Below are 20,017 nucleotides of genomic sequence, written 5' to 3' on the forward strand. Positions count from 1 at the left end.
GGGAGATGTGTTTTGAGAACAGAAGAAAATAGCGGTCGTAAAAAGACAGTTCGTTTTGATGAACACTTTTTCCTCTGCTTAACATGTGCTTTTGGAATGTGGATTTGTCTATTTAGTATTTTATTAGTGAAGTAAGAGAGTATCTCATGCTCTGTTTTAATAAGAAAAAGTTTAAAAAGTTCCTTTTCCCCAACAGTGTAATTGTAGCAACCAAGTTATTCTGTTCTACATGGAAATTATTGTGGTCTATCAAATGTTAAGAAGAAGAATGAGTTTGGGGTCCTTATCCTAATCGAAGACCCGATATGCAGTTGTCTTAGGAGTTGTTTATTATGTTTTGGGCTTTACTTTTGCTGTCACGTTCCTTAACTGTTAGTTTTCCCTCACTCCACTCACCTTTTTCAGAAGTCTTGAAACTTTTTTGTTTGTTTTTGGAGGGAAGCTCAAAATTGCTGACTTAGAGGTTTTTATATATCAATGTCAATTAGGATAACCAAAAGTGTATTTGAAGAGTATTTATTATTTTTCATGTTTGGTAAATAAAAGGGAATCAGATACAATTATATATCAAATGTTTTTTTCTGTCAATTTTAAGTTATTTTAAAAAGCAAAAATTAAAAAATTATGGAATGTAACTTTCTATGCTTGGTAAAGTGACAGTCTCATTTGAATTGACCCAGTTGCTTTCTGGTCCTAACCCTGGTAAACATTGTCATTAAACTTTTCCTTTGTTGGAAAAATTTCTTTGAACATATTTTTAATATCTCCTACCAAATTTTTTTTGTGTGTGTGTGTAAAAGTCCTGTTAGTTAGAAATAATTTAAGATATTACATGTTATATATCACCATTTAACTAATATACATTTCCCCATATAGGTTAAAAATGAAGATTTTTTCTGAATCTCATAAAACAGTATTTGTTGTGGATCACTGCCCTTATATGGCAGAATCATGCCGACAGCATGTGGAGTTTGATATGCTGGTGAAGAATAGAACCCAAGGAATCATCCCTCTGGCCCCAATCTCTAAATCATTGTGGACTTGCTCAGTAGAATCTTCGATGGAGTACTGTAGAATAATGTATGATATATTTCCATTTAAAAAGCTGGTGAGTATACATTACAAACAAAATTTATGATATGGGGGGATATACTTAACTGTGTAAATAAATTTGTTGTAGATTTGACTTAGAACTATTTATTTACTACTTAAAATGCACACAGAACTGCTATTTGGGATAAATATATTATAGATATTTAATTGGAACCAGTAATAACAGCTGGTAACTATTGAACACTTACATGTGCCAGACATGTTTCAAAGTGCTTTATATTTATTAGCTCCTTTGATTGTCACAACAGTTAGATGAAGTAGGTACCATAAGTATTGAGGCAATTTTAATATGTAACAACTAATATGGAATAAGCACTGACCATTGAGAATTATGGGAGCCCAAGCAGAAGGAGCATTGGCTATAAGCAGTTTCTCTACTTGTGCTGGTATGCTGCCAGCTGTATATCAGTTTTGTTTATTACAGTTGTGGTGTTCATACAAAAACTGAGGTAAAGAAACTTGTCCCTAGTCACATAGCCAGTTAGAGATAGAGCCAGAATCTGAATCTGAGCAGACTGGCTGCTTGCCATTCTAAAGAATATATACTAAACTGCTTAGGATTTGCCCAACTTAAAAAGAAATGCTCTTAAAATACTAAGTTGGGGTTAAGAGTGTAGCTCATTGGGAAGCTCTAGGTTTAATCCCCAGCACCAAAAGAAAAGGAAAGAAAGAAAAAAATGATGCTAAATGGAATTTTTTTTTATATCAAGAAGAGAAATTAATGATTAATAGAAATTTTAAGTATTGAAAGTTATCTTTAGGTTTTATTATCTCAGATGTTTTATTTTGGGAAAGTCATTTGGTTAGCCACAAGTGGATGATATGCTTTCCGTCTCATTTGCAGCAGCCTGGGCTGAGACCTAGCCAATTCTTAGACTGGCAAAGATAGCATAGTCACAGCTAAGGTGAATATAGAGAGTCCAACATTATGCATTCAGATATATTTCAAGTTAAAAAATAAGTTCCTTATATATTTATAATTTTTGGGGGGGAGGGTACCAGGGATTGAACTCAGGGGCATTCAACCACTGAACCACATCCCCACCCTTTTTTTTTGTATTTATTTAGAGACAGGGTCTCACTGAATGGCTTAGCATCTCATCGTTGCTTAGGCTGGCTTTGAACTCATGATCCTCCTCCTGCCCAGTCTCCCTAGCTGGTGGGACTGCAGGCTTGCGCTTGTCCCCTTTTGAAATTTTTGTGCATCCTGTATAGATATATAATGAGGGGAAGAATAGCATCTTGATTTTAGGCACAGGCTTCAGTTCAAATCCTGGCATCTAGCAACCAGCAGTGTGACTTGGATAATATTTCTTAATCTCTCCAAGCCTTCGTTTCCTCCTATGTAAGTATTATACCTATTTTCTTGCTGTAAGATTTAAGTGAGATAATCTAATAAAGTGGTTATAAAATTTATTCCTGTCAGATAAACATTGGAGAAAAGACCGATTATCAAACCTTTTCTTTAAAGAAGGAAACTAGCCATTTCATGTATATTAGGGAAAAAAAGATCATATCATCCAGGGGAAAGAAAGAAATTTCTTCTTCCTCTCAAAAAGTGACATAGTCACTTGATATATTTTCTAATATGTTCCTTATCATCATCCTACCTGGTAGTTTTTTGTGGTGCTGGGGAGCAGACCTAAGGCCTTTCGCATTCTAGGCAAGTGCTCTACCACTGAGTCATATTCTCAGTTTGAACTTTTTTCCTGCTACTCTGCTTACTCTTTATTTTTTTAAAACTCTTCTAAGGGTACACACTTATCAACTTTTGCATTTGCTGTTTGCTGTACCTGGAATTCTCTATCCCTGTTTTTTTTCAGTGGCTGGTTTCCTTTGGTCATTTTAATTTTCTCTAGATAGCCACTTTCTATAGAGAGCCTGTGTCTCACAACCTGATCTAGAGTAGCTAACAACTGTTTTTCATAGCATTTATCACTCTCTGAAATTATCATGTTAATTTGTATTCTTGTTGCAGTGCTCCTTACTTTATCACATTCCCCATTCTAGACTTCCCCCACATTGTGACAGAATTGTTTCATCCAGCCCTATAGTACCATGTCCCCACTGCTAAGAATAGTACCTGGTATAAGCTAGGCATTCTGTTATTATAAAATGAATGAATTAATCAAACAATGAACCAGTGGTAGAAATTGCATATTATATAAAAGTATGGTGGTTAAGTAAAATTATAGTTGAATATTAATTGTTTCTTTGACATCTATTAGGTGAATTTCATTGTGAGTGACTCTGGAGCACATGTTTTAAATTCTTGGACTCAAGAAGACCAAAATTTACAGGAGGTATGGTTAGGTTTTAAGTTGTGGCTGTTTTTGAAAATTATCTAAATATGGCAATAGTTTTTTTTAAAAAGTTTATTTATTTATTTATGTCCATGTTGTATTTATACATAGTTTTAAAATTTCCAGTTAAATTAAAAGAAAAACAGCTTTCCATTTCACTCACCCTCTCACCCCCAAACATCTTTCACTTCTAGTTTTTCTGGTATATATTTTCATATTTCTAAACAACATATATTTACTCCTACTTATTGAGGTCTCAATTTATAATTTATAATTTATCTATTTATCATTATTGTTAGTGAGGATTTATCTTTTTTATATTCCCATGCCTTTCCCTGTTTTCTCAGAATTATTATATCAGAATTATTGGTTTGCTTAAAATTTCATATTTCTGTTATAATGTCTGCATAAAGTGTTATTCACTATTATGCCAGGTAATATCTATGATTATTTGTGCAAATTTTTATTTATTCCTAGAATTAATTATTTCCTTTTTTCTATGTTTGCTTAAACTTCTCAGTATTTTTATTATAGATGTATTAGATAATTTAACAGTTTGATACCTTTACGAATTACTTCTTGAAACACAGTCTGAACTGGCACTTTCTGGGCTTACTGCACTGCAGTTATCCTCCTTGCTCTAATTTTCAGGTCTCATTTTTCTCTCTCTCTGTAGTCTTTAGTTTTGGTAGAGGCTCCAGAATTCCTGTAACTTACCTTACTTTTTTTTGATATTTTGAGCATAGAAATTCCACATTGGAAGTATATTTTTCAAAAAAATTTGAGGACATCATTATACTGTGTTACACCCTCCTTGATACTCTTGAGAAGTCCAATATCATTTTTCTTCATAATTTCTGGAAGCTTTTAGAATTTTATCTTTCCCACTGTATGTTCTGAAATTTTTTAGTAATATATCTTAGTCTTTTCTCATTCATGGTGCTATGGCTTATATTCTTCAGTTCAAGAAAAAGTCCCCGTGCTGTATCTTTGATAATGTTCTTGTCTATATTCTGTGTCTTTTTAGCATACCTATTAGTGGGATTTTGAATTTATGGGATTAAATTCCTTATTCTTCTCATTGAGCCTCTCTCTGGGTTCTACATTATTTGAATCTTTTGACTCATATGGAAATGTTATTTATATTTTTTAAATTTCCAATAACTTGTACTTACATTGTAACTATATCATTTTTATCATCTTTTTCTTACTTTACGGGTGTATTTTTTTTCCTCTTTTAAAAGAATATGACACCTTTTGTACCACACAGCGTATTTTAAACCCTGACATATAACTCCCTAATAAAATAAAGCAAGACAGAAAGTTTATCTAATTAGAAACAAGATACACCATCACTTACTGTCTTCAAACATTATTGCAATTTAACTTCCACAATTTGACAAAGTATTCATGAAATAATCTGCAGACTAGTTTTAACAGACAAATAACACTTTTAAGCAGACATGACTGTCCCAAATTATTTATTAGGTATGAACCTTACGAACATCATACTTATGTTAGTGGTAATGATGGAGCTGGAGAGTATTGCAGCTTCTCCAAGCTGTACTGTGAGAACCAGCAATAGTGTGGTGGAACTTGTGGCCCTTCCCAAGGCCACAACTCTTATGGCCTGCAGATGTTAGTCCATGCATCTCCCTGTGCTTGTGGACTGTTTTGGTGATCCACTGGGTGTCAGGATTTCTTCTGGTAGCTTTGTGGAATGAACCAATAAAGAATTTGTGGAATCTTCACCAACCCAGTAAGAATTCAGGACTCTCAGAGCCCCACTGCGACATCCATCTCACTCACTACAGACTGAAGGCTTCAAGCAAACTTTAGCTGGTTAATACTATGATGGACAGGCGTGCCATAGGTTGCACCCTTAGGAAATGGACATTTGTGGCCACCGCAGTGCACATGAATCCTGCATTTTATCTGGCCAGGTTGGGTGGGAGCCCTGTGGAGCACAGAGAGCTTGCGGTACTGCCAGCCATGGACCCTCAGAGGAAAGTGCATCACATCTGACTGCTTCTTCCTCCATAGCTCCTGGATGTACTTGTATATGCCCATCTTGTCTTACCTGATGGCTGCCACCAGACCTATGGGTGTAATATTTTTTATCTGGAGCCATTAATTATGGTGTGTTTTAAGTTTTTCTTTGATCCCTCTGTGTTCTCAAGAGTTCTTTTCATGTTGAGGCTTTTCTTAAATGCCTGATGACATTTGTCTATGCAATCTTATTTAAAAACAAGGCATTAAACAGCAGAGTAGAAAATCTTTATGTTGGATTAGGCATTGCTGACTAAGCTTCAGAGGTTAAGACAGTTATTTTTGCTGAGGAACTTCCAAATGTCAGAGTTACACAGATCATCTCTCTGGAACTATTTGTAGTCTCCAGAGAAGATCTTCTACTATTCAAAGTTAATATTCTATAAACTTTGTAGGTAGCTTTCTAGAAGCAGGAGGGGATGGTTTGTTCTGTCATTCAGTGCGTAGACATCCAGGTTGTATTTAAATTTTTCTGTTTTGAGTCTAGTACTTTGCTAACTGATATAGTAGCTATTTAGCCACATTTGTGTATTTAAATTTAAAAATTTAATATAATTAAAAATTTAGTTCTCTTATAGCACTAGCCATATTTCAAGTGCTCATAGATAGTGGTTACTGTAATAGATAGGACAGTCAGAGAACATTTTCAGCATCACAGAAAGTTTTGTTGAGCAGTGCTGGTCTAGCAACTTACCCTTGTTCTATGCTGTGCTTTGTGGTATCCATGCTTGGTACCTTTCTGTTTTGTGCCCACTCACAAGTATAATTCTGTGTGGGAGTGGGGAAGAGATAGTCACTTACCTGGATTAGGTTGTAGGATCTAGAATCAAATTTTACCTATTCTGACTTAAAGCTACTTATAGTTCTTAAAATGTTGTCTCATCCCTGCATTGTGTTCAAGTTCTCAAACTTCTTTTAGATTCTTTAGGACATATCATCTTGCCTCTATTTCTCCCCTGTAGATACTTAAATTTCATCTTGTTCAGTTCTATTAGGTTTATTACCACTTCTTCACTCATTTTTATGTATTATTGTTGATATCTTTTTTATCTGACATTTGTTGTTATCTTCTTTTTCTTTCATCTTTGGGTTTATACTTTTTAAAAATTGCTGTGGTCATAGTGGAGGGAACAGAAATAACTCATGCTTGCTTAATTAAGTTTATGTTTTCTTAACTTTATTTGTCTAAAAATATTGAGTTTCTGGTAGATTATGTTCATTGCTATTATTTAGTTGGATGGAAGACTTTATTCTACTAGATTCTTCACTGGTAAAATTGAACAACATGAGAGATAGGGATTAGTGATATATTGGATACACTTTGAATTATGTCATGCTAAAATTTTTCTGTTAATGGATTCTCTTCAATAGAAATAATCTAATTAAAGGTGAGTTTTAGTGTAATACTTTTAAAGAAAATGTGTTTATCCCTTATAATGTTTGTGATTATCAAACATATCTAACCTTACACTCTTTAGATATAAATGACTTAAGGAGTAGGATTTCATTGGCTTGGCTTTGCATTTTTATCTCTTTAGTTTAGTTTTTTTGTTTGTTTGTTTTGGTGGAACTGGGGATTGGTTTATATGTGCTAGGCAAGTGCTCTGCATCTCCAGACCTTTTTTTTTTTTTTGTAGATGGAGACAATATCTTTATTTTAATTATTTATTTTTATGTGGTGCCGAGGATCAAACGCAGTATCTCATGCATATGATGCAAGCACTTTACCACTGAGCCACAATCCCAGCCTTCCAACCCTTTTATAATTTCATTTTGAGATAAGGTATTGCTAAGTTGCCCAGGCTGGGCTTGAATTTATAATCCTCCTGTCTCAACCTTTAAAGTAGATGGGATTACAGGCATGTGCCACTGTACCCAACCAGAATATTCTTAATATTCATTCATTACTTGGAAAAATAATATTAAGGATTTCATGCATTCCTCTTGTACTATCTCTTGGAAGTACTGTGGAAGAAGCTTGAAGTTTTTCTAGCTGTGGGTGAATACAAAGAGGTATATAGGTTTTTTCCTGCACCACTGTAGTGCAATGAAGGTGTGCATTTGATAGGTGACCAATCATAAAAGAAGCACTACTTCTACTTTAGAGATGAAGGTACATTATCACATGCACTGCTTTTAAATTGTGAATGGAGTAAGAAACTTCAGATGTAAAGGCAACAATATAGCAAATCACTGGTATTAAAATACAAGAGAACAGGCGTGGTGGTGGCACAGACCTGTAGTCCCAGAAGCTCTGGAGGCTAAGGTAGGAGGATTGAGAGTTCAAAGCCAGCCTCAGCAATAGAGGGGCACTAAGCAACTCAGTGAGACCCTGTCTCTAAATAAAATATAAAATAGGGCTGGGGATGTGACTTAGTGGTTGAGTGCCCCTGAGTTCAATCCCTGTAACCCCCCCAAAAAAAGAAAAAAGATAGAAGAGAATTGACATTTTGTATAAATTATGTTTAGTCTTCTCTGTGTTAGCATATTTAATGTTTAGCTTTGGTTATCTGTGTCACGTTTTTCTCTAGTTATTAGGAATAGTCATGTGTAACAAGTGAAGTTGACTGATTTCAGAACGTTTGGGCCAGATGGATCTTAAACATCCTTTGCTTCAACTCTTCCCTTGTACAGGTGAATGGACTGAGGTGTACAGCAGCCAGAGGTTGTTTAACATATATATGTAGGTCCAAAATTTTTTCCATTAAGCATACAACTCTATCCTATACAGCTTAAATTTTATTACAGAAAAGGTGTCAGACTTCAGGAGTTTTTGTTGGTTAAAGTTTTTTTTTTTTTTTCTGGTTAAAGTTTAAAAATACTACATTAATGTGGGAGACGTTTTATTATAGGTTTTATTGTCAGACTAGAGAAAAATCTATAAGAGATTAAATGGCAGAGCCAGAGTGTCAGTTCATATGTCTCTGACTTCTAAGGAATTAGGATTTTTTATTGAGTTTTTCCTATGTAACAGGGACTTTATATGATATTTTTATAAACAGTAACTTTTCTTTTTTGGATACCTTTTATGAGTAAGCAATTCTCATGAAGTTTAAAAATAACTTATGTGTATATATAAAGGTTGTGAGAGTGGACATCCTTATTCGTAAGTTCCATTAGGAAAAACATATCCAGTCTTTTACCATTAAGTAAGATGTTATCTGTGGATTTTTCATAGGCGCTCTTCTCTTTCAGGAAGTTCCCTTTCTATTCCTACACTATATTTTTGTTTGTTTCGTTGGTTGTTGTTGTCATTTTGTTTTGTTTTATTCACGAAAGGGTCTTGAATTTTGTGAAATGATATTTTTTCTGTTTATGGAGATTATCATGTGATTTTTGTTTCTTAGTCAATTTATACAGTGTCTTACATTAATTGATTTTGGATATTAAATCAACTTTGTGTTTCTGAAATAAATACTACTTGATCATGGTATATAATAATTTGTGTGCAAATGGATTTGGTTTGCTAGTATTTTATTAAGGATGTCTATGTCTATATTTTAAAAATACATTGGTGTGTAGTTTTCTTGTGAGTGTTTTGTCTGACTTGTTACTACTTTTGTCAACCTAATTGTTTTTCCTTTTGCTTAGCTAATGGCAGCATTAGCTGCTGTTGGGCCTCCTAATCCTCGGGCAGATCCAGAATGCTGCAGTATTCTGCATGGTCTTGTTGCAGCAGTGGAAACGCTTTGCAAAATTACTGAATATCAACATGAGGCTCGTACTTTACTCATGGAGAATGCAGAACGTGTTGGAAATAGAGGACGAATAATCTGCATTACTAATGCAAAAAGGTGTGGATATTAATCATAATAATCCTTTCACTGAGGGAATTGTCATTCCTATTATGGTTTACATATAAACACTTAAACACATTGCAAGTGGATTTTTAATTTTTTTCCCCTTTAAAATTAATGCTGCATTTATGCAATTCTAAATGAAGACTCATCTCTGTGAAAACTGTGTTGTCATGTAAATTGATTTGATTATTATTTTTTTTATCACTAGTTTTTCAGATAGTTGTTTGGTATTGTGAATGAACACACTAAAGACAATCCTTATTAAAGTAATTTTAAGTGTTTATACAAGATAATGCAGGTTAATAATAGTAGATATTTTTTATCTTAATAGTATTTTCAATTTTTTTTAACTATTTATTTATCTAAGCTTTCTATATCTTTTTTATGTCACAGTGATAGTCATGTGCGAATGCTTGAAGACTGTGTCCAGGAAACCATTCATGAACATAACAAGCTTGCTGCAAATTCAGATCAGTGAGTATGATCCGTAAAGAAATAAATGTCTTCAACTTCATCTTATATGCATTTTATTATAGTTATTTCCAAGAATTTTAATGTGATTTTTAGTATTCCCTTGAATTCTGTCCTAACTCAACAAATTAGTCTAAAAGTATTGACTACTAAGAATGTAGAGGCTTTTCTTCCCATTTTGTCTTGCACCTAAGAAATTTACTTTTCTCACAGGAAATGTAATCAGAAGGATAAAATAGCACTTAAATTTCTAATGCCTATTTGTTTTGATGGCTCATTCTCATAGTCTATTAAGTGTTTGTAAAATGTGCAAATTGTAGGTAGCATACTCAGTATGTACCAAATCAAAACCTAACAACTCATTGCATTGTGTGAATTTTTAAAAAAGAAAAATGCTATTGAAAAGGAAAACACTTTTTTTCCTCTCTATGTCCATACCATGAGTAATCAAATGTATTGGGTTTTTTCCCCACATCAACAAAATCCCCAACTCTCTAGATACCAGTTAGGTGTCCTGCAGTTCAGATATGATGCTTAACTGACTAGAGTTTTTGCCAGACCCTGCAGATTAAGATATATGCCACAAGATTGTCCCCCACCCTACACACTGTCAGACATCAGTCTCAAGTAGTAAATCCCTAGATTTTCACCTGTCTGTCCAATTTGGGTAGAAATGAGGGGTTCCCTGACTCCCTCCTTATGTCTGATAGTTTGCTATGGTGGCTTATAGAATAGAGGGACACTTTTATGATACCCCATTATAAAGGATATTATAATGACTACAGACAAGCAGCCAGGTAAAGAGGTACATAGGAGGAAGAGTCCTAAGTACAGGAGCTCTTGTCCCTATGGAATTGGGGTGTACTGCCTTTTCAGCATGTGGAAATGTTTACCAACACAAAATCTCTCTAAATCTTGTGCTTCAGGGAATTTTATGGAGGCTTTACATAGGCATGATTGATTTCTTGCTCTCTGATGATTCTTTCCTTCCTGGAGGATGGTAGGGTAGGGCTGAAAGCTCTTAAACTTCTAATTATAGCTTGGTCTTTCTGGTGATAGCTTTACCATCCAGGAGCTATCAAAGAGCCCACCACGAATTTCCTCCTTAGCACAAAAAATACTCCTATCACCCAGGAAATTCCAAGGGAATTAAGAACTTTTTGTTGAAAACTGAGATCAAAGATCAAATACAAAAAGAAAAAAAAAAAGATCAAATACTAGAGTAATAGATCGTTAGTACAACCCAGTTGTCTTAAGAATTTATACAGGTTTTAAGAACACTGTTCTAGGAACTCCAGGGCAGAGACCAAATACAGATTTCTTGTTACATTACAGTTAGTAAGGACATATTTAATGTGAATTATAATGTGAATTATAATTTGGATTGAGTGATTACATTTTCTTAGGTTAGTGGTATTATTGTTGTAGGATTATTTTTACTAGGAGAAGCATGCTCAAGTATTTAGGAGGGTCCTTTGCAACTTAATTACAAATGGTTTAATAAAATTTTAGGTAGAAAATATAGCTAATAGTAAATGCATGTAATAGAATGTAAGATATAGGAGTGTTCATTGAAGATTATACTTTTCTGTGAGTCTCAAAATTTCAGTATAAAGTTGGGGGATGTTCTTAGCATTACTAATCTGTGTTCTTGGAAATAATCAACTCTTCCTGATTTTACTCTTAAGAGAAATTATTAGTACAAGGGAAATTAATATATAGTGTATTCATTTTCTCTTTGATAATTATAAGAATTCTGTATTTTTTTAATCCTTCAAAAAGAAAATTATTTTTGTACTTAAAATTGATAAAACCATTGTGTTCAAATACAGCAGTTATACACTATCTTTCTAAATACTTAGCATTTGTGTTAACAGTAGTATCTGGTTGTAGCAATATATTGTTTTAGTGTAGTAAAGTTGTAGTAGTTTACCTACCCAAATGCTTTACATAATATATATTCTTATATTTTAAGTGAAAAGTTTCTCTTTAAGTCTCATGCAGATTCAAAAATGTGAGTTGGTCTTGATCCACACCTACCCAGTTGGTGAAGACAGCCTTGTATCTGATCGTCCTAAAAAAGAGGTAGGTATAAAAGTTTCAGAAGAAAAGATCACTGTGAGTTCTTATTAATGAATGCTGAGAAAGGTTAGCATTGAAGTGATCACAATATCAATATTTACTGAAAAGAAAATATTTAAATTTTTCAAAGCAAAACCTGTAAGACAAATGTTTAGGTTGTTAAAATTATAGTTTTTAAAGTATTTTCTGGAAAAAAAAAGTATTTTCTATTTTGCTTGCCTATTGACATTTGTTTATTTCAATAAAATGTGTTGCCAAACCATACACAATTTATATTCTTCCTAAGTGCTTCAATAAATTTCAGTTATTAGTAGCCATTTTTACTGTATGAAAATCTTTTCTTCATTAGAAAAACAATATACTTTCTTTTTTCTTAATAAAAATGCACTCTGTTGATAAAGAAACTAATGTTACATATTAGGCAGTGGTGGGGGGAACTTAATTCTCAACCTTTACTTTTTCGTTTTAACTAAATTTGAAAATCTCAAAGGAAAAGATAATTATGTTAATTGTTAAATGAATTCATGTCAGATTATTTTCCATCAGTGGTCTATGTTTAGAAATACAAATCTATTTATGTAGTTAAATTAAAATTGTATGTCCTTGCTAGGCATGGTGGCACACGCCTGTAATCCCAGCAGCTAAGGAGTCTGAGGCAGGAGGATTGCAAGTTCAAAGCCAGCCTTAGCAAAAGCGAGGCATTAAGCAACTCAGTGAAACCCTGTTTCTAAATAAAATATAAAATAAGGCTGGGGAGTGGCTCAGTAGCCAAGTGTCCCTGAGTTTAATCTCTAGTACTACCCCCCACCTATAAAAAGTATATGTCCTTATATTCTGGAATTTTTATTTTGCAATTTTTAATATAATTATGCTGGTATTGCTGTAGTCTGTTTTATAGTTAAGTGGTATTTTTAAGTCATTATCTCTATCATTTTTTATTAACTTTGTTCTGCCTCTTGTAATAATATGGCAATATGTTAGTTTTATTTTATAATAACTAAAATAAATAATTTATAATAAATATTATTGCCCTGGAATGAGTGTTTTTTTTTTATCTTATACCTTTTGATTGCCTTATCTCATTTATTGGCAACAAAATGAGATGTTCATGGTGATTCCTATATTCTTTAAGTTTTATCTGCAGAATTTTGTCTTCACAACAAAATGAATTATTTTTTTCTGTAGTATTTCTGTGAGTCACTTCAAATTCATTTTATGCTTAGATGAATAGAAGTAAAAATACAAATTAAAAATATATTTAAATAAAAAATTATTTCACTCTAATTTTAGGAAGGTGGAGACTGTTCACCATTGTATTGTCCAGTGACTTACACAGTTCTTGATTTATAATGTAGTAAACTCTGATTAATATGTGTTGAATGAATATATGAAAATTTTGCTAAATAACTGTCATGGTTAATTTGTGGGCTTTTCCCCTTCCCCCAAGTTCTAAAAGTAAAAGTACTTATTTTTTTTTTGTATTATAATATACTAGGTTACAATGAATTAATGTTTTGTGGGTTATTTTTCTTGCATATTTTTCTGTAGTTGTCCCCAGTTTTAACTAGTGAAGTTCATAGTGTTCGTGCAGGACGGCATCTTGCTACTAAACTGAATATTTTAGTACAGCAACATTTTGACTTGGCTTCAACTACTATTACAAATATTCCAATGAAGGTAGGCGTTCTTTTTTTTGCTAAATTTGAAAACTGCTTTTTAAATACGTCTTTGATATGTATTATTTATTTTAATCGAACATTTACTTTTTCTCTCCATATCATATTTTCTGTTTTACTAGCCCACATTCAGTGTCTTTGACCAGGTTAGTAAATATTGAAAAGCATCAAGAAAGGATCACAGAATAAAGTGCTATATTTTTTATTTCTAATAACATGTTATATGAAATTTAAAAAAATTATGTTTTCATTATTTTCATTAAAATATAATTGGTATTTTAAATTGTTTTTCTGTGATTCTTTTCCTGACAGCTGTAATATTAGATTTTACTTACTTTGTGTTTTCTAGTGGATCCTTTTTCTGTGTTTGTATTCTTGCCCACCCAGCATAAAGATATTTATAGATAATAGGTCTAATTAGGAAAAAATAGCCCATAGCTTTCAATTAGTTTACTACTGAAAAACTGTAAAACTGTAGATATCCATAAGTCCTATAATTTTACTAATGGATTTTCTTAGGACTCTATTACTGTGATTTTCATTATGTTATTATGTCATATAAGACCAAGACAATACCTGACCAATAGAAGCTTTAGAAGCATTGTTACTGAGTAGAATTGAATTGTATTGATTATTTTTAAAATATAAAGTGATCACTATACCTGAAAGTTCAAATTGTCTTGTGTATAATCCAGTTTCAGGTTTTTTGCCATGACATCATAAACACTAAATTGCATGAGTATAATACTTTCATTTTTAATTTCCTTATTCCATGGCTTGATTCTTCTCCAGAAATTTTAATCTTATCTTTTAGAACTTTTTGGATGCAGAAGCAATTAACAAGTAATATAATGTAATAGGTTTATTTTAATATGTGTAATTTTATAAGAATAATACTATAAGGATAACAGATGACTTGCTTGTTGAATTTGACATTAGTATGCTACTGTGTGTGATTCTCTCTTCAATCTTTCTCATTTTTTGGTAAATAGATAATGTTAAAATTCCTATTTACTATGAAAGCAAGTTGCTAAACTTGTTTATAGTTTGTATTTGCTATTTTATGTAATTGGTGTTTACACTAATTCACTGCAGGTATTTAAAGATGCTGTTTGCTCTTTTCAACACTATTTCATTTTCACTTTATGTAAATTATTTCAATTACATTATATTTGGATAAAAAAAGCATTAACAAGAATACATTTGGAATAAAAAGTGTTTTAAATTTCTAGATTAGTCATCTATGTTAATTCTGACATAAAATAATCATTAAATTCTTCAATATCTATGTGTAGCCAGTGGGGTTTTTTCTTCTTGTTTATTTTACTTATTTATTTTTGTGTATGTGGTGCTGGGAACAACCCCAGGGCTTCACATGTTCCAGGCAAACACTCTATCCTTGAGCCACATTTCCAGCCCTAGCCAGTAGATTCTAAATAAAGTTCATAACGCTGTTGAAAATTATTGCATCTTTAAATAGTTTAATTACTGAGTAGACTATCCCATTATTTTAGCAAATTATGGTTGAATATATTTGGCCTCATTTTAAACAAAAAGCAAAATAAATAATTTCCTTATTTAGAAAGCAAAACCAAATCATTTTAAATGTTTTAAATTTTGCCTACAGGAAGAACAACATGCTAACACATCTGCCAATTATGATGTGGAACTACTTCATCACAAAGATGCACATGTAGATTTCCTGAAAAGTGGTAAGAGAAATTTTAAAGTATTATTTTGTAAGATCTGACATATGAAAGCATACTAAACACCTCTAAGAAGTTCTTCAGTAAACAAACATGAATGGCTTTAATTTATCTCTCTAAACTTATATGACAGTATTATTTATTAATGGCCATACTAATGTTGTGTTAGATGGGAAACAGTAGGCTAACTGAGCAAATATTCAGAAAGATCACCATGCCTTTCTCAAATGCACAAGTTTTTTCAAATGGTATTTGTCATTTTTTTTCCTGTAGGCAAGTGGCCTTAACAAAGAGAAAGGGCAAGAGCAGACCTAAAGGAATGTTAGACCTACAGCTTGCCTAGATAAAAATTTTGAAATTTAAATTAGTTTTTTTCCTCTTAAAAATTTCTTTGATTCATTAAGTCTCATCTCCAAATCTTTGGTTTCTGTAACTATATTAGTATGGTTTAAGGGAGAAGACTGGCGTTAGGACATAAGAACTTTAGTTAAAGTTTTGCCATCAATTGGCAGGTCTCATATATTTCTAGACTTCAGTTTGCATACTTATAAATTAAAGATGCTGGATTAGATGAAGTGCAATATTCCAGCCAGTTCTTAAATTCAATGAAATTTTAAGATTTGAAGGTCATTTTAAAAGCTTTTAGGCTTTGACATTTGGTTGAATCTGTAGAATATTTTTTATGTAGATTGTGCTATTAGAGAATTAAATGGTTGACTTTGATCTTGTTTGTAACTATTCTGAAGTATGATCATGAGCCAGTTGTATCATTTGTTCATGTCTAAGCAATCTTGGAGTTCATCTAGTGAGTGGCTAACAGAAAGGAAAAAAAAAATTATGTGAATGTAACAGTGTTTAACAAAGGAATGTAGAAAACTTTTTTTAAAAATATAATTTGTGGAAATTGCTAAGAACCTGTAAGGTGATGTCAGTTTTTAGATTATTTATTTTTAAAACTTAGAAAAAATATGTAAAGTATAATTTAAATGTTAAAATGTTGATAGTACAAAATATTTCTCTGGAATAGTTGTTAGCTTAACTTGTAGTTGTACGTGTTAACATGTAGACACCATGTGTAATGTAGCAATGGAATTAGAGCACTGTGGGAATACAGAGGAGGCTGCTGATTATATCTCTGAGAGTTAGTTAAGCTGTACCAAGGAGGTGACAACAGAGCTGGAACTTGGTGATTGTAGGCTTCCAGTTTAGCCCATGTGTGTCTACTATGCTCCACATCTGTGTATTCTACCTTGAAATTGTATCTTATAGTTGTCTCTCAGCCATTGAAAACTCAGCATGCTCAGAACAATTAATGAGCTTTGCTTCCTGAACTGGTCTTCTAATGTTCTCTCTTACAGTGGATGGCCCTGTCATCTTTGTAGTTGTATAAGGCATAAATCTCAGAATCATCTTTGAGATACTGGTCATTCTTCATATCTAATTCATCACCACATTTTCTTTTCTTTTTTGTTCTAGGGATTGAACCCAGGGGTGCCTAACCCCTGAGCCACATCCCCAGTCCTTACCTGCCCTTTTTATTTGTTTATTTATTTTAACTTTGAGACAGACTCTCACCAAGTTTTTTAGAGCCTCACTTAGTTGCTGAGGTTGACCTTGAATTTGCAATCCTCCTGCCTTAACCTCCCTGGGATTATAGGTGTGTGCCACCATGTTCAGCCTCATTATCACATTTTCTTGATTTCATCTACTAAATATCTTCAGTATTTTCACATCTGCATCTCTGCAACCATTACTGTTTCTCTAATGAAGTCTATTGTTTTCTTGCCCAACATTTCAATAGCAGTCTCCTAAAAGGTCTGTCTATATACAGTTTTCACCCTCCAGTAAGATGAATTTTCATAATGCTAATTCTGATCATGTTCCCATTAGCTTAAAACCCTCCAGTGCTTTTCTGTTGCCCTTGGGACAAAGACAAAACTATTTTAATGTCCTGCAAAGCTCTGCATTGTCTGGCCTCTCTGCCTTTCTATCTCAAAACATACTCCTCTCTGTTTCATCTGTGCAGACCTGATAATCTTCATGCTTTTTTCTCTCCATTTCTTTTAATTTCTATTCATCTTCTTAGAACTCATACCAGTCAAGGAAGTCAAGCAACCTCTCCCTTGTGTTTCAGAATAGGTCAAATCTCTCTATTACAAGCACTAATAATGTAAATGTATCCTGTTCAAAGTTCAACTTCATAGATCCCTTGGCTGTGTTTCTCTTTAATAAACTTATAAGGATTTGGTAAAATTAGTTGTGCATTTTAGGTTCCTTAAGCCTTTGAGTATTTAACTACGTTATTTTGTCATGTAAGGATGTGGGTAAGGAGGAATTATTGTAGATTCTTGAAATTTTTGCCAATGACATTCAGTGTACTAACCTGAAATGTTTAATTAATGAAAAGTTGGAGGGAAATTACATATTACCTTTAATTGTAGGTAATATCCATATTCTGCTTGGCATTTTTCTAGGGGACTTTATAAAAATAATGTTTTTTTTTCAGAAGTATGCATCTCATAGAGCTTAAACTCATTTTGAAATCTTGTTCAAACAATTAATTTAAAGTTTACGACCTATTTAGTAATACTAATGTTTCTTGACAAATTTTTAAAGGTGATACCCACTTAGGTGGCAGCAGTAGAGAAGGCCCGTTTAAAGAAACGATAACTTTAAAGTGGTGCACACCAAGGACAAATAACATTGGTAGGTATTTAAAAACAATTGAAAGAGAAAAGAACAAATCAAATGATTGCTCAAATATTATACAAAGATTGGTTAATTTCTTCTTGAATTTTTGATTTGTATTGGTTTAGGGACTCAAAAAGCAAGTTTTTTTTTAAATTGTAGAAATGAATATTTCTTTATATTCTTTCAAATCAGTGTTTTCTTCTATTTCAGAATTACACTATTGTACTGGAGCTTATCGAATTTCACCAGTAGATGTAAATAGTAGACCTTCTTCCTGCCTTACTAATTTTCTTCTAAATGGTAACTCTCATCCTTTAATGGTTTTGACTGAGATTATTATAAGTGAAATCATTAGTAATATAAATTCTGGAAAGGTATTTGTTTCAACATAATCTAACTATGTATTTGCCAAAACTGTTCTAAACTTAAAAATCTGAAATGGCCTTTAACAGGTTCACTAAGGTTTAAAAAATAAGATGATTTTATAAATTTCATATTTATTGTGTCTAAGTGAGTTTTATTTAACATATTTTTAAGTATTTTTATTTTTAAAAATTTGGACTTTGGAGTCTTTATTTTCTTTTTTAGAATCTAGAATAATATAGACCATTTTTATAAGTCTAAGTTTTAAAAGCTCTTCATATGATCAGCTAGGTTTTGGAATCATTGAACTAAGAAGTCAGTCTGTCCTTATCATAAAGCCTATCTCATTGCTATGTTAAGCACAATTTTAATTATCACCCTGTGTAAAATCAGATTTAATAATATTTGGACATGTGAAGTAGGAAGTATTTATGATAATAGAACTGATAAGGAGTTATTATAAAAGGTAAATTGAGACTGGGTCTTCTCCCCACATATCTTGTAGCATTAGTAATCTGAGGATTATCCAGCAGTTTTCTTACTTTTCTTCTTAAATGTCCAGGAGAAAAATTATATGTGAACTTGAAATTGGTTGTATTAGAAACCATTATACGTGTTTTGGAAAACTGTCCAAATTTCTGTGTAAGTTTGGAGTATCTGAAAATAAGCTATTGCTAGAATTCAGATTTTTAATTATTGAAATATACTAAGTTAGCAGTGCTGGTTAAAATATGGGAATCAGTAAATAAAATGAAAAAAATCTAGACATAGATCTCAAGGGAATAAATAAATCTGTTTGAATTTTATTACTGATAGGATTCTTGCTTTTGACAGGTCGTTCTGTTTTGTTGGAACAACCACGAAAGTCGGGTTCCAAAGTCATTAGTCATATGCTTAGTAGCCATGGAGGAGAGATTTTTTTGCATGTCCTTAGCAGTTCTCGATCCATTCTAGAGGATCCACCTTCAATTAGCGAGGGATGTGGAGGAAGAGTTACAGACTACCGGATTACAGTAAGAATTTAATAAATGTTATGTTTGAGTCTAATATCAATTAGCAAGTAGTTATTGAGTTCCTATAAAAGAAAGAGTTTGGAAGAAGTTGATTGTTAAATAGTTGAACTTCTTTTAATACTTGATCAAAAGATCTACTTATCACTATGTAGTCTTCCATTATTGTATATTCAGTGAGAAGTATCTGGATTGTATATGGAAGTATTTGGATTATACTAACACATTGGAATTATAAAATTTAATTTCTAGTAATTTAAATGGTAAGCAAAAACTTTTTTGAGTCTTTGTATTGCTACCACTTTGAAGTAACATTATTTTTTTTTTCTTATCAGGAAGAGCATACAAAGAAATAGTATTTTTGCTAGAATTTCTGTGGTTTTGATTCTGATATTTTTCATTCTTCCTCCCATTTTCATATTTGATATTTCATGGCTGTCTGCTTTTCGAGGTAGTTATAAGAATTAAATATGATTTATGTATACAAATATACTTTATAAACCAGAGTGTATGTACTTAAAGTAATTGTTTTAGTAGGCCTTTTCTTTTTTTTTTTTTTCAACTAAAAAGAATGCTCATCAGTATTCATTGTGGAAAATATAGAGCATGCAGACATCTAAAAACAAAAGCAAAAACCTGTAAATTACCTACAATTCCATCATTTAGCAATATCCACTGTTAACATTGTAATATTATGTTAAGGCTGTTTTTAAGGAAGCAAATTGGTCTTCTAATGTAAATAACTCATTCTTT

At 32.4% G+C, this 20,017-nt stretch overlaps 1 protein-coding gene and 1 pseudogene across 7 annotated transcripts in view; one reads left to right on the forward strand and one right to left on the reverse strand.

Annotated features, from left to right (window-relative positions):
• The window catches only part of Ints13 (integrator complex subunit 13), a 29,105-nt gene that overhangs the window by 700 nt on the left and 8,388 nt on the right, over nucleotides 1-20,017 (forward strand). For 2 of the 7 annotated variants that reach the window (XM_078015027.1, XM_078015026.1), the window contains exons 2-12: nucleotides 877-1,108; nucleotides 3,342-3,416; nucleotides 9,057-9,259; nucleotides 9,659-9,739; nucleotides 11,731-11,821; nucleotides 13,367-13,495; nucleotides 13,617-13,640; nucleotides 15,122-15,206; nucleotides 17,817-17,906; nucleotides 18,084-18,191; nucleotides 19,089-19,267. In XM_078015027.1, coding sequence (XP_077871153.1) covers nucleotides 884-1,108; nucleotides 3,342-3,416; nucleotides 9,057-9,259; nucleotides 9,659-9,739; nucleotides 11,731-11,821; nucleotides 13,367-13,495; nucleotides 13,617-13,640; nucleotides 15,122-15,206; nucleotides 17,817-17,906; nucleotides 18,084-18,191; nucleotides 19,089-19,267 — 1,290 coding nt within the window. In that variant the 5' untranslated portion in view covers nucleotides 877-883. The remainder of the gene's footprint in view (nucleotides 1-876; nucleotides 1,109-3,341; nucleotides 3,417-9,056; nucleotides 9,260-9,658; nucleotides 9,740-11,730; nucleotides 11,822-13,366; nucleotides 13,496-13,616; nucleotides 13,641-15,121; nucleotides 15,207-17,816; nucleotides 17,907-18,083; nucleotides 18,192-19,088; nucleotides 19,268-20,017) is intronic. The other 5 variants (XM_078015028.1, XM_078015032.1, XM_078015033.1 and 2 more) reach the window with 5 other exon arrangements.
• LOC101973252 (large ribosomal subunit protein eL15 pseudogene) lies at nucleotides 4,934-5,486 on the reverse strand (annotated as a pseudogene).

Source organism: Ictidomys tridecemlineatus, chromosome 6, assembly GCF_052094955.1.
Source record: "Ictidomys tridecemlineatus isolate mIctTri1 chromosome 6, mIctTri1.hap1, whole genome shotgun sequence".
In the NCBI taxonomy this organism is placed as follows: domain Eukaryota; kingdom Metazoa; phylum Chordata; class Mammalia; order Rodentia; family Sciuridae; genus Ictidomys; species Ictidomys tridecemlineatus.